Source organism: Alexandromys fortis, unplaced genomic scaffold (assembly GCF_014885135.2).
Source record: "Alexandromys fortis isolate MF-2015 unplaced genomic scaffold, M_Fortis_MF-2015_v1.1 scaffold_154, whole genome shotgun sequence".
NCBI classification, from domain to species: domain Eukaryota; kingdom Metazoa; phylum Chordata; class Mammalia; order Rodentia; family Cricetidae; genus Alexandromys; species Alexandromys fortis.
This window is the reverse complement of record NW_026068040.1, coordinates 1,285,772-1,299,669: the sequence shown is the minus strand read 5'-3', so window position 1 is coordinate 1,299,669 and position 13,898 is coordinate 1,285,772. Positions and strand designations below refer to the sequence as shown.

Genomic DNA, 13,898 nt, shown 5'->3' with positions numbered 1-13,898 from the left:
GAGCGGGCAGATGGCCGCAGGGGAGGCGGAGGGCGAGCCGGAGCCGCAGTTTTCCCGGGAGCGGAGGGCGGCTCTGCGGAAGATCGGAGGGGGAGGGACTCCCGGGGTGGCGGGTGGGGGTGGGGTGGCAGCGAGCCTGTGTGGCTGGGCCGGGGGAGTCCGGGGCGGGGCCTCGTCGGGGGCGGGGCTGGCCTTCTCGGGAGCGAGCCGCGGGTGCGAGCGTGTGTGCGAGTGTGCGCGGACGCGCGCGGGCCCGGGAGGAGGCTCCCGAGTGAGTGGGTCCCGGCGGCCGCAGCCTGCTCCCCGCGGCCCCGATGTGAGGGAATCGGGGAGGCCAGCGGTGCGGCAGGGGAGGGCGAGGCATGTGCACGGGCCGGGGGGTACAGCAGCCGCCCGAGGACGAGGGGGACGGCGGCGGCGAGGAGGAGAGCGGGGGGCTCGCGGCGGCGGGCCCGGGCCGAGGGGATGCAGCGGACTGTGTGTGTCTGGCTGTAGCGGGCGCGAGGAGGCGACAAGGCGCGGGGGACCCGCGTGAGGGGCGACCAGGAGGCGGCGGCGGCGGCGACGAGTAGCGGCGGGACCGGCGGCGAGGGCAGCCCTGCCATGCACGTTCCTCTCCCGCGGCCATGTTAACCAGGAAACCTTCGGCCGCCGCTCCTGCCGCCTACCCGACCGGTAAGAGCTCCCCGGACCTTGTCGGCGACGCTGGGCACGGGCGGTCGCGTGGGTTTCCAGGGATCCCAGGATCCGGCAGGTTGGGCAAGGGGCGTCCGGAGTGCGGCCAGGTCGGTCGCTGCGCCCTTTCGGTGGCCCACCCTCCCCTCCCCCGGCCCGGCGACGTGGGCCACGGATCTCTGGCTCAGCGCTGCTCCCAGCCGGGTCGCGAACTTAACTTTGCAGCTGGCGGCTGCGCGCCGGGGAGCAGCGTCCCGACCCCCCTCGTTTCCCGTACGCCGCCGGCATTTCCCGGGCCGGGTGTCTCCTGCCATCTTCTCCTGGGAAGAGGGTGCTCGCTGGACACCGGGGCGGGGGCGGGGGTCTGGGTGGCTCTCTTCTCCCTTCCCTGACCCTCTTTTGTCTCCTCCCGCGCGTGGCTCCCAGGCCGAGGAGGGGACACCGCCGTTCGCCAGCTTCAGGCTTCCCCGGGGATCGGCGCCGGGGCTCCCCGAAGCGGAGTGGGGACCGGCCCGCCCTCTCCCATCGCCCTGCCGCCTCTCCGGGCCAGCAACGCTGCCACCGCAGCCCACACGGTGAGACCCCGCTCCGGGAGGGCAGCAGGCAGACCCTGGGCTTGTGGGGTCCTAACTGTGGGAAGAGAGGGCCGAGTGCTCCACGCCCCTGGCAGGGGCCTGTCCTCGACGCCTCCCTATGCAACTTGGGCGAGCCCGGTGCTGATGCCACAAAGGAGATTCGTGGCGTAGGCCCCTCGCTTCCCTCTGGAGCCCGCCTACCCCAGAGCTCCTTTTCCTGGGAACTTCCTCCTTGCGGCTTTCCTCCCCCTCTCTTTTTTTCATCTCTGCTTCCCAGAGCTCCCTTCCCCTGACCCGGTAAACATCTCCTCCCAACCCCAGGGGTAGTGGATATTTATAGAAACATATGTGTTAGGGGACAGCTAGGCCACCCTGCCCGGAAAATCGATCCCCCAAAGAGCGTCCGAGGCCTGGCTCCAGCCAGCAGGGAGCACCCGCCAATTGTCCCCCGCGTGTGTAAGCATGTTTTATGAGAGCTACAGGTTTGAGCACAGCAGAAATTGTAATTAACATTAACAAAAATAAGAACCACAGCAGTAGTCAAAACAAAACAACCGACCTCTGCAGTATTCTCTATATGGATATTACTCAAAAGGAAAAGGTCAGCTTTGCCTTGTAGGTGGCAAGGGAAGGCACCTGACAAGGGCTGTGGTCCCTGAGGCCCCTGGGGAAGGAGAGCCTAGTCTGAGATCGGTGGCTGCAGAGACTGGCAAGCTGGATTCGACTTCAGCATGTACCTTTTCTCAGTGCCCAGCGATGGCCTTTGGATGGTGACCTCAAGTCTAGAGGAGGTGTGCGCTTGGAGAAGGTGATGGTTTCAAAGATCTCTTTCCCAAAGACTCTTAGGGAGTGCGAGCACCCTAGGATGGTTCTGTGTGAGGTTGCATGCAGGGCATACGATTGTGTTGCTAAGTGAAAGTTGCTTGAAAGCCCCATTTGTGACCTGCTGGGAGCATCTCTGGCGGTCATGTATGTGACTGAAACTTGTTTGTTATGGAAGACCTGAAGAAAGGAAAGACTTACGTTGTCATTGGAGCCATGGAAGAGCAGTAGACCAATTTCACAGAAGACGTTTTGCTGTTCTCATTTGGTTTGTCTCCGTGTGTCTATCCTAGGGGCTGGGGATTCATTACACACAGGTAGGAAGGATGTTATTGTGATAGGAGCACCTAGTCAGGAACCCACCACCATTGGTTTTAGAGGTTTAGCTTTTCTGTTGTTTTGGCTGGTTTAGAATCATCTGACAGTTTGGGAAATACAACATCCATTTTTCTTCCCCAGCGTGTTGATGTGATCATGTGACATGGATGTGAACTGGAAAAGATGACTTGGTTTTCATCTGATTCCCAGTTTTGTTTAAGGGTGACCTTTACCTGGCAGAACTTCCTTGCAATTGAAATATGTATTAAAATGGGAGAAGAAAAAATTGCCAGGAACACAGAAGCCTGTGGAGCACCAGAAAGGAGAAGATGGGAAGGTATTTCCCTGGAGAGATGCTGGTGTTTTGCTGGGGCCTGTGTGTGTGTGTGTGTTGGGCTGTTTTTAACTGATGGGTACATTTCAGTTGGTCTGACTGTGCTTGGTTCTGAAAGTGGGCTTTGTGTTTCCAATGTTGTTAGTTTTGAGTTGGTTTGTGTAACAATATGGATTCCCCAGATCAAGGCCAGTCAGGAGGCTGCAGACTCCACAGGTTAACTCCTTGGGGCTAGTTCTGGATACCAGTATGAGCTTTGTCGTAAATCCTAGAGCCTTTGCAGACTTCTATTCCCATGTGGTCCACATTCTCAGGAGTGTTTACATGTTTACATGTGCATTGGAAAGAACTGCTGTGGAATGAGGAGAGAAAGGGTACTCACTGAAAAATGGCCTTTTCCAGGAGTTTTCCTCATTTTGCCCCCAAACACATGACAGGGTCAGGAGCTTTGGAATTTTCCGTGGTCGTTTGTTTTCTACTTTTTGAGTGACTTTTATACTGTGGTAATTTCGTTTAGGTCAATTTGTCTTAAAAGTAAAACAAATAAGTATCCTTCTCGTTAGTTTTTTATTTTTAAATAACAGTATGTGGGAGAAAACAAAATATTTTTAAATCTTTTCATTTCTATAAATTCCTAAGTACTGGTCTATATTTTTATAACTTTGATTCTTTAAATCACTCATCAATGATTCTTTTTAAACTCCTCAACGTTATTTCCATAACAATCCCCAGTATTTCTAAGATGACTTTGGGAGGTCTTAAAATACCCACCCAGAAGTCACCATACACGGAAGCATGTGTTTCTTGCCATTTTGGTATTGCAAGAGAAAAGGCTCCACAGACTTCTTAGACTTCTGTTCATACAGAATTTTCAGTACTAAAATATCTCATGATTAGAAGAGTAGTTTGGAGGTCTCTCCACTTTAACACATCCAGTTGTGAGTATTTAAAACAGTGCCCGCATTTCTGCTTGTATTCTTAAATGTGACATGTTATATACTACGTTAGCAAACAGGCCCGGTGCAGGGTTTCTGACCTCAAAAAGCTGAAGTGGGAGGGAAGGGTTTGCAGTGTCCTTGAGGCTCTGATATGATCCTAGCAGATCTGGCTTTTCTGGGTGCCCCTCCCAGTATGTATCGGTTTTGTGCATTTGATTTTGCTTGTGACTTCAGAGTCCTGCACTGTTGGGGACCCTCAATCCTCTTTTTAACTGGAACTGCAAGTAAATATCTTTTAACTCCTGGAATGTGTAAGACTCTTGGGTGTTGCAAAATATCTTCTATGGGTACTTTTGAACCAGCGATCCTTTGCCTTGGAGGCCCGGCAGGATCTTGTGATGTGAGCCTCTTGGGATATTTCCCAACTCCCTCAGTGTTGACTTCATGTTTTCTTTTGAAGATGCAAACACTATGGCTGAAGAATGACTTCAAGAGACATTTCTTGGCATGCGTGCACCTATTCAAGAGATAGCCAGTACTTACTGTGTATGTACCTGAGTTTATGTTAATGGGGACTTAAAAAAAAAAGAAGTGACCACCCTCCCCACCCCATAATTTTTTGTAGCGCATTAATGATGAAACGGGTTGCTGTAGGTGGCGAGGAGGGTTAGTAGATTCTGGGCATTGAGAGTGAGTAGGAGCTTGTCATCTGAACAGTGGAAGGAAGGGGCTCGGAAGCAGCATCAGAGAAGGGTAGTAGTAGGAGCTGCCACTTGCTAAGTACTATGCCCCAGACCCCCCCCCCCCCCCCACACACACACGCACATGCACACACACCATCTCTACTCTCCCTGGTAGTCCTAGAGAGGTAGCACAGAACCTTTCTGGGGCAAGGCACACAAGAAAGCTGCAGTTCAGAGAGATAAGGTAAATTACCCAAGGTCACACAGTGACTGGCTGAGCCTGATTTGTTTCCCGAGTGAAAAATATCTGGGCTCTTATAAAACTGATTTCACCCACAAGAGGAGTGTGAACATGCAAATATCCCTGGGTCCTGGGGGTTTGGCCCTGTTCCTCATAAAGGAATGCTCTTCTACATATGGTGAGATGTGGTCTCATTACATCGTAGTAGCAGGATTATCAGGGGTAGAGGGCTATAGCTGTGGGCCACAAGCAAGAGCAGTCTCAGATGGGCAGTGCTGACTCAGGAAAGTGCTGTAGAGAAAGATTTGAGTTTAGGCTACTGTGTGTGTGTGTGTGTGTGCGCGCGCGCGCGCGCGCGCGCGCGCGCACATGTCTGGGTCTGCCTGCATATCTGCCTCAGTTGTCACAGGGAAAAACAGCAGTATAAGGTGAAATGTATCCGATAGAAAGGGCAGAAGTGACTGGGCACAGAAGACTTCATGATAGTGTGGGAAGGGGGAGATGCTGAGTGTTCTCCAGGTATATACATTGATATTCAGCCAGAGCAATTATTTGCAAAGAGAAGGTTTTCTTTTTTTCTTTCTTTCCTTTTTTTTTTTTAAGTTGAGGATTATGATAGCAAGAAAACATTTACCTTCATAAAGAAAAGCTTTGAGTTTGTTCGAGTGGCCTGTGGGAGTGGAAACTCATTGGCATTTGGGCAATGGGGCTTGAGTCCAGGAGGCATGGACGGGCAAGTCTGCAAGAGGACACAGGAGGGACTGCAGCCAATAGTGGGTGCTCCCGCCACCCTGGCTGTGGGCACGATCAACCAGGAAATTGTAGGAGTGGAAAACCAAGAGAGTGGCAGCTTAGGCCCACCTATCAGCAAGCCGTTATAGCTGCCACTGCCACAGGAGACCAAGAGAAGACAGTTGGAAGTCAGGTGGTGGGCAAGTCTGTCGTTCTAGTCACTAAAATATTTGACACAATACTGTGCTTTATACAAAAATGGATTGCAATATCCTAAATTCTTGATGCTCGGAATGTTTTTTCTTATTTATTTTCACTTAAAAATTTCCACCTCCTCTCCTCCTCCCATTTCCCTCCCCCTCCCCCAGAAAGTTTTATTGTGTTAACATTTTAGGAATCCCAAGCTTGATTTTTGTCCTAAGTGTGCTTCATGAGTTGTGTAGATGTGGGTAACCTTTACTCTTTGAAATACCCCCCCCCATCTTACCCTGAAGAGAGTTCAAATCTGGAGTCCTCTCATTGTTAGTGTGTGAAAGGTGACAGAGGAAAAGCGAGCGTGGAGTGAATGAGGCTTTGGAAGAAAAACAGTGGATAGATGTGGGCCCAGTGGAGCGCTTAACCACCTAGCTCTTGAGAGGTGGGCGGTGTGTGTGTGTGTGTGTGTGCGCGCGTGCGTGTGTGCGTGTGTGTGTGTACATTGATTTTTTTTTCCTTTTCCCAGAGATAGCTTTTGCTAGCAAGTTCTTGCCTAACTGGCATGTTAAAAATATGGGAAAGCGAAGGAAAGGACAGAGAAAAGGGGAGGAAGGAGAGAGGGAAAGAGGAATAAGCAAGTTGGTGTCACTTTTATGTATGCTCAAGGCTTTTCTAATGGTTTTGATGGACTGCCTTGCTTCTGAAGTAGAAAAAGATGCCAACTACCTTAGTGGAATATGAAGTCATCTTACATGGACGCATCATCTTTGCATTCAGTAAGAGAGATCTGCTACAAGTCTCTCTGAAAATAAAATTTTTGATCCTGCGATATCATTGTCAGGCCCAGGAACTGGCCTCTTTCTGTTTTAGAAGTGAGCAGAGCCTCCTCCATAAATGGCCATAATGCTCGCTGCTTTTCAGTTAAAAAAAAAAAGGTGAACATCATCGTCTGCTAGAAAGGAAGGTTTGAAATCTCATTTTATAATCCAGGTGTTCCCAAAGCATTTCTTGACTCGCTACGCTGCTCTCCAGTGCTTCTTCCTTTCAGGAGTGCGAATCCCCCAAAGAGGGGACTTAACAGGGATGCAAAAAACTCCTCTTACTGTCGATCCCAGTGGGCAGAGTTGGGCCACTTTGGAGCTACTCCTTCATTAATACTGGTTGAAGGAGTGAGGTGGAGTATGATGACAAGCTGTTTTTTGAGACCTCAAGGAAAAATTTCCCCAGAAGACTGCTTGAAGGAAATCCCAAGCCGATGCAGGGTGGGAGAATGGGGGCTCTGCCTTTGCCCTGTCAGTTTTGTTTAGACAGGACTATTCTGGGATGGCATGTGTGCCAGAAATAGAAATTGCCAGTTTGTATTTGTATTGGTTACTGATTCCCTTGCTCTGAGCAAATACTTGTCGTGAGCCAACTTAAAGGAGGAAGAGTGTATTTTGGCTCACAATTTAAGAAGGTCTACACTGTCATGGCAGTGAGCAGGGTAGCTTAGGGATCACATTGCCTCCGAAGGGAGGAAACCCAGGGAGGGGAACACTGGTGCTTGGCTCACTTTGTTTCTTCAGTCTGGGACCCCAGCCCACCAAATACAGGCTGGATCTTCCCACCCCAGCTTCCCCAGGCTAGAAACTCTCTAGGGGCCATGCTCAGTGGTATGCCTCTTGTGGCATTCTGGATCCTGTCGAGGTGCAGAATTAACATCATGTTATTTCTTATTGAGAAGCTGAGTGTCTCAGCAGCCTGTAGAGATAGAAATACATGCGTGGATACTGAGCCGTGGACCAGAGGCCCAAACTGAATGGAAGTTGCTCAACTTGTTGGGCAGAATGACCTTAACTGATTAAAGTCGGTGACACCCAGAAACTTGAGGCTTGCACGGGAACTAGACACACATGTCCACGTGAGACTCTGTGTAGAAGCATATTTTGTTGGTTACCGTGTGCGTTCCCAGGTTAATTAGACCTTCCAGGGAATAAGGAAATACACAGAGTTTCTGGAGGAGGTCTGCATATGTGAGGGAGTGCTGGACAAAGGTGCTTCCCCATCTTCATATAAAGAGTACTTCATGAAACGAGGGAGGTCCCGTGACCCGGGTGTGGGCCGCAGTGCGGATGACACTTGTTTGTGCCTCACCTGCCTCATTTCCAGATCAGATATGGTTTAAAACACCTGCCACGTGCCAGGCCACCTGTTAAACGCTAGGTGCAGAATGGTAACAGGAAGACCTGATCCCTGCCGCCAGGCTGTGTACCTTTTGCATTTCTGGAGCTGTCTGTCCTGTGTTTCCTAACCCTGCCCATTCTTGTCCTCCTTCTCCTTCACTGTCTTGCCTCTAAACATCCCATTCATTCTCTCTGCTGGTGTGTGCACGGGACATCTTGGGCACACAGCACTTCCCATGTAGTAGTAAAACTGACTGTGGCTGTGGGTTCATGCCCAATTGGGAGTCGGGTAATGAGGACAGATTTCAAAGATTACGTTTGGAGAGAAGGGCCCCTTCCTTTTATGTTGATGCTTCTCGTCTGAATTCCAGATTGGCGGCGGGAGGCACACCATGAATGACCACCTCCACATCAGCAGCCACAGCCACGGGCAGATCCAGGTTCAGCAGCTGTTTGAGGATAACAGTAACAAAAGGACAGTGCTTACAACACAGCCAAATGGGCTTACGACAGTGGGCAAGACAGGCTTGCCTGTGGTGCCAGAGCGGCAGCTGGATGGCATTCACAGACGGCAGGGGAGTTCCACCTCTCTGAAGTCCATGGAAAGCATGGGGAAGGTGAAAGCCACCCCCATGACGCCCGAACAAGCAATGAAGCAATACATGCAAAAACTCACGGCCTTTGAACACCATGAGATCTTTAGCTACCCTGAAATATATTTCTTGGGTCCAAATGCTAAGAAGCGCCAAGGCATGACAGGTGGACCCAACAACGGTGGTTATGATGATGACCAGGGATCATATGTGCAGGTACCCCATGATCATGTGGCTTACAGGTACGAGGTCCTCAAGGTCATTGGGAAGGGGAGCTTTGGGCAGGTGGTCAAGGCCTATGACCACAAAGTCCACCAGCATGTGGCCCTGAAGATGGTGCGCAACGAGAAGCGCTTCCACCGGCAGGCAGCGGAGGAGATCCGTATCCTGGAGCACCTACGGAAACAGGATAAAGACAACACCATGAACGTCATCCACATGCTGGAGAATTTTACCTTCCGCAACCACATCTGCATGACATTTGAGTTGCTGAGCATGAACCTCTACGAGCTCATCAAGAAGAATAAGTTCCAGGGCTTCAGCCTGCCTCTGGTGCGCAAGTTTGCTCACTCGATTCTGCAATGCTTGGATGCGCTGCACAAAAACAGAATAATCCACTGTGACCTTAAGCCCGAGAACATTTTGTTAAAGCAGCAGGGTAGAAGCAGTATTAAGGTGATTGACTTCGGCTCCAGTTGTTATGAGCACCAGCGTGTTTACACGTACATCCAGTCGCGCTTTTACCGGGCTCCGGAAGTGATCCTTGGAGCCAGGTATGGCATGCCCATTGATATGTGGAGCCTGGGTTGCATCCTTGCGGAACTCCTGACGGGTTACCCCCTCTTGCCTGGGGAGGATGAAGGGGACCAGCTAGCTTGTATGATTGAACTTTTGGGCATGCCCTCCCAGAAACTCCTGGATGCTTCCAAACGAGCCAAGAATTTCGTGAGCTCCAAGGGTTATCCCCGCTACTGCACTGTCACGACTCTTTCAGATGGCTCCGTGGTCCTCAATGGAGGCCGATCCCGGAGAGGGAAACTGAGGGGTCCGCCAGAGAGCAGAGAGTGGGGGAACGCACTGAAGGGATGCGATGATCCTCTTTTCCTTGACTTCTTAAAACAGTGTTTGGAGTGGGATCCCGCAGTCCGCATGACCCCGGGCCAGGCTCTGCGGCACCCCTGGCTCAGGAGGCGCTTGCCAAAGCCTCCGACCGGGGAGAAGACGGCGGTGAAGAGGGTCACGGACAGCACTGGTGCTATCACGTCGATTTCCAAGTTACCTCCACCTTCCAGCTCAGCTTCCAAGCTGAGGACTAATTTGGCACAGATGACAGATGCCAATGGGAATATTCAGCAGAGGACAGTGTTGCCAAAACTCGTTAGCTGAGCTCCAGTCCCTTAATGCTGGCAAGCTGAAAAATGCGTTATAGCTGAGCCTTATTGGGTTGAAAAGTGTAGCTCAGACCTGTTTTTATTTGCTCAAAAAACTCGACTCATTTGTATCTTTTCAGCACTTGATGTAAGACAGTTTGTTTTGTTTTTATAAAATACATGGGGACAATGCTTTAAGTTTTTATACTTTCTCAAACTGTTTTTTCCCCCTTCCTTGTGTTCTAAAAGTAAGATGAGCCTTACTGTATTTTGTGTGGCTGAGTGATCATCATATCAGTGGCAGGCCATTGGTTTTTTTCATGACTGCCACACATTTACAGATTGGTCAAACACATTCACGATGTTTTCATGGTTCGTCCTCTATGCTCACCAGGGAGGTGGCCCCCAGGGACCCTCCTCTCTTCGTGCTCCGGGTTCACACAGGAGCTCCACACCCCGCTTCCAAATTCTGTAAATTAACCTGGGTCAGAGCGGAAGTGGAAGAAGACGGGTCAGTGTGGAAATCTCTAGGAAAAGCTGCACTTTAGAGATTGTCTTTTTTTCTTATGGTGTATTCAGACGATTACAAACTAGATTGCCCAGGTTTCAACTGCCCACTTAACATTCTGACGTTCTGCAGCCACCAGGCAACGTTTAGTGGCTAAGTAGAAATTGAGATGTGTGAATTCCTCCCAAGGCTCTGGGAAGATGGCAAGCTGTCATAATCAGGAAGCCGCCTGGTTTTGGAATTGGTTTTTCACCTAATTTTAGGACATTTCCCCACTGTTCCCTGTTTCCCTTTCTCTTGTCTCTGTTCCTCTTTTTTTCACACATCTGTCGTTTGCATTTAGTGCGTCCTTTTTCTCCAGCTGTCTATCCCGGACTGTTAATGCAGAGAGCCATTTCAGCTGCTATTATGTCCAGAGTTTCATGCCTCAGTTTCCAAAAGAACATCGGCCTAGCTACCTAAGGGGGATTTCCATAGTTCCAAAGAAGGTTTAGCCGGCTGGACTGAGTTCACACTGTAGGCGTCGCTGAGGTTGTCTCAGCCTGGGAAAACATCAACTCTCCTTAGAAAGCAAAAGTGTTGAAAATCCTCTTGGCAAAGAGAAGTCACTGTGGCCGTTCAGTTGGGCCAGTTTTAACAATACATTGAAGGGAGGAGAAATTCAATCTCGAGTTAAATGGTTTGACTTATTCTTTGATTTGTTAGAAGAGCCATGGAAACTGCATCCCTCTGTTTACTTACTTTCTTTTTGGATTGCACTGAGTGTTTTTGTGGGGATGACACTTTACCTGAGAGAGTAACTGAGAGTTAGGTAAAAAAATATTTTCTTCTCTGAATAATAATTATTTTCACAGTGAAAATTTCAGTATTTTATCACTAAAGGATGAACAGTGATATATATCAATTTCAAGGCACGTGAAAAGAATTTTTTTAGTATGTGCAATTTAATAGAGAAAGATTTCTGCCTGTTTGGACAGTAGGTTTTGGATAGTAAAAATTAGGATAAATAATCTTTTATATGCACAGATATTATTGTATTGCCTGTAAATCGATTTACAAGTACTTAAAGCATGGTCCCCAGTGAGGCCAAGAAAGTTTCCGGTTAAGTTTTGTTTTTTGTTTGTTTGTTTTTTTTTATTCTATGTTTTCTCTTATTTAAAAAAATCAAAAGCAAAAACAAAAAACAAAACAAAACAAAAAAAACAAAAAAAAACACAAACAGAAAGTCATTTTGAATAAAACATTTTTCTTATCTTGAGGCTTTGCCAGTTGATGGTGGAAAACTATGCTCAGGAATTATTTCAAGTATTTGCCAAAAATCAGTAATAAGATTAGCTATTAATAAGTTAGCGATATCGCTGTTTGCTTTACTATTTAAGGATGCCATTGATAGATTAATTTGTCCCTTCTGTACTTAGCAATGATAGCTTGTTTCCCTAGTTGGATTCTTTAGCATACTCTACACATTTCTGTGTAACCTGTGAAGTGCAATACTACGTCAGTAAGTTACATTTTAGATGATGCTCATGTGACAGGACCCCCAATCAGTGGCTTATAGGACTTAAAATTTTGTGTATTTATTTTTAAAACATTGGCTGAAAGGCATGAGAAATACAGGATTTGGTCTGGGGACTTTTGGAAAACGATAAGTCTCTTAGTGATGGTCAGTGTCTTCAGGTCACTAACATAAATTTAAAATCTACAAAAGCTGCTCTCCCTTCCCAAGGCGCCTGTTTTGCTCCCACTCCCACCTAGTTTGAGCCTGAGCCTGCTGCTACCAACTCCCCAACAACACAGCTATACTCGCAGCAGTTTAGACGTGGATTAAAATTGCTTGTCTGTTTTCCCCACCACACAAAACTGGTTCTTCTGATGCCAGCAGAACATTTGTGATGAGCTTTATCCACAAATGCAACCGGAAACTTTGAAGCCAAACTATAATGTGCTATGGGGCTTTTCCTTCCTTTCTTTCTCTCTTTCTTTCTTCCCCCAACCACATGAAATTTCTTTTATTCACGAAAGCCGCCATGTTTCAACATATACTGATACAGCTGCTTTGAGAAAATCCTATTTAATTATTGTGTCTAAAACGAAACTGTTGCCTCTTGGTGATCTTAAAACCTAAATAAAGGGCTCTGATAGGCTTCTAGGAGTCGGCTTGGAAACGGTCCTTGGGCTCACAGGTTACCGTTGTCTAGGGAGGTCTGAGCTGTTTTCAGGTTTAGGAATAGCACAGTGTCGTCTTGTCTTTGGTTGCAGTCTTATTTGGCTCCGTCTCTTGCACTACCAGAGTTCTTAGCACAACAGTGGAACACTGAGTGATGCAAGACAGCGTAGATTAACATCTTACGGGAGAAATTGTGCCCTTAGCGTTAACGATGTGCCTTTTGTTCTGAATGCCATGTTGTAGGGCATGCATCTTTTGGCCTCTTTAACTCTTTGAACTAGAGGTAGTAATGATGGAAGCCACCTCTGCAAAGATAACATCTGTCTTAAATATCTAGATTTATAGGCCTTAATAGAAACCATAAGGCGTGAATCGTCCTTGGGCGCTGAGCAAGATAACCATCGGTTAGTTACATCAGGAATCCCTGTGTTTAAAGGGTTAAAGATGGTCTTTGTTGTATCTGAACATCAGACTGATTTTTTAAATGATTTTTTTGTTATGCTAACACTAAACAAAAATCAACTGTATTTGTAAAAATTTACCTCAAACCGTTTATTTTATAGTGTGATTAATCCCAGGGCATTTGGTATGAACCAAAGTGCATTCCTTTTTTTATGTGCCTGGCTCTAGTGAGGATGGCCAGGGATTTTTACAATTTGGGTGCAAGGCACTTAAGCCACTTTTAAACTTACTGGGTGGTGTGGAGTCATGTCAAGTGGCCCCATCAGAATGTTAAAAACACTTTAGGCATCGGTAGCATTGGGCCATATTGGAATCTTAAAAAGCATGAATTATTTTAAAGAGAACATTCATTTTTGTAATTTTTTTCATCAAGACTATTTCTGGTAAGCAGAAGATTTTTAAAATACAAACCAACTGATTTGGCTGGTGAAGGTTTTAATATTGCCCAACACAATGCTGTGGTAGCATTTAGAAGCAAAAGTATTTGTGGAGTCTGTTTTTAGGGGCTGTGCATCTCTGATATGGACACATATAATTCATTGTAATTATACCCAGCTCAACTGGTACAGTTCTGTCTAGGCAGTGGCTTGGGTTTCTATCGAGCAACAACTTAGACACGTGACTGTAATCATGCTGCAACTGTGTGTACTGAACATATGTGAAAATGGTTGAATGTGGACTGTGTATATATGTATGTACAAACTTCTGTGAGATGCTGCTGTCGCCACTTGACATGGAACGTGTTCTAGTGGGTTGGAATCCTAGTGGCCAGTTCTATGATACTGTATGTATTGTACAGCTGATGACGGGGTAAGACTGTTTAGTGAATTATTTGTTAAATTTTATTGTTGTGGCCAGAGATAATTTCAGAATAAAATTTTAATGTCCTACCTTAACTTTTTTCTCCCCTTTTCTAACTAATTTAACTCCTCATCTATTTCTGGTATGGTCGCCCCTGGTTTGTTAAACCTGGAGAGACCTTGGACTGTCAGTGGCTCGAGATGGTGAAACGGTCCATTCTGCTCCTTCGTTCGCCAACTGTGACTTATTTCTTCATTATAAATATGCAAATTCTGAGTTTTTTTTTTAAAAATGAGGTTTTAGGAAAAAAAACTTCTACTAA

At 47.6% G+C, this 13,898-nt stretch overlaps 1 protein-coding gene across 2 annotated transcripts; it reads left to right on the top strand.

The window, feature by feature from the left end:
• The first annotated feature begins 264 nt into the window (after positions 1 to 264).
• On the top strand, positions 265 to 13,671 carry Dyrk2 (dual specificity tyrosine phosphorylation regulated kinase 2). 2 transcript variants are annotated; one of them, XM_050165505.1, is made up of 3 exons: positions 265 to 675; positions 1,102 to 1,250; positions 8,047 to 13,671. In XM_050165505.1, the coding sequence occupies exons 1-3, from the start codon at positions 627 to 629 to the stop codon at positions 9,652 to 9,654; spliced, it is 1,806 nt and encodes a 601-aa protein (XP_050021462.1). In that variant the 5' UTR covers positions 265 to 626; the 3' UTR covers positions 9,655 to 13,671. The 2 variants fall into 2 exon arrangements, with proteins under 2 accessions (XP_050021462.1, XP_050021463.1); XM_050165506.1 differs by lacking the exon at positions 265 to 675 and adding an exon at positions 4,123 to 4,208 and having other exon boundaries at positions 1,113 to 1,250.
• Positions 13,672 to 13,898: the final 227 nt, after the last annotated feature.

Bases quoted from the DNA above. Each gene is read 5' to 3' on its own strand.
- Dyrk2 (XM_050165505.1), top strand. From the start codon at position 627: ATGTTAACCAGGAAACCTTCGGCCGCCGCTCCTGCCGCCTACCCGACC. The intron at 676-1,101 runs GTAAGAGCTCCC...CGTGGCTCCCAG, and splicing joins TCCTGCCGCCTACCCGACCG to GCCGAGGAGGGGACACCGCC. The intron at 1,251-8,046 runs GTGAGACCCCGC...TCTGAATTCCAG, and splicing joins CTGCCACCGCAGCCCACACG to ATTGGCGGCGGGAGGCACAC.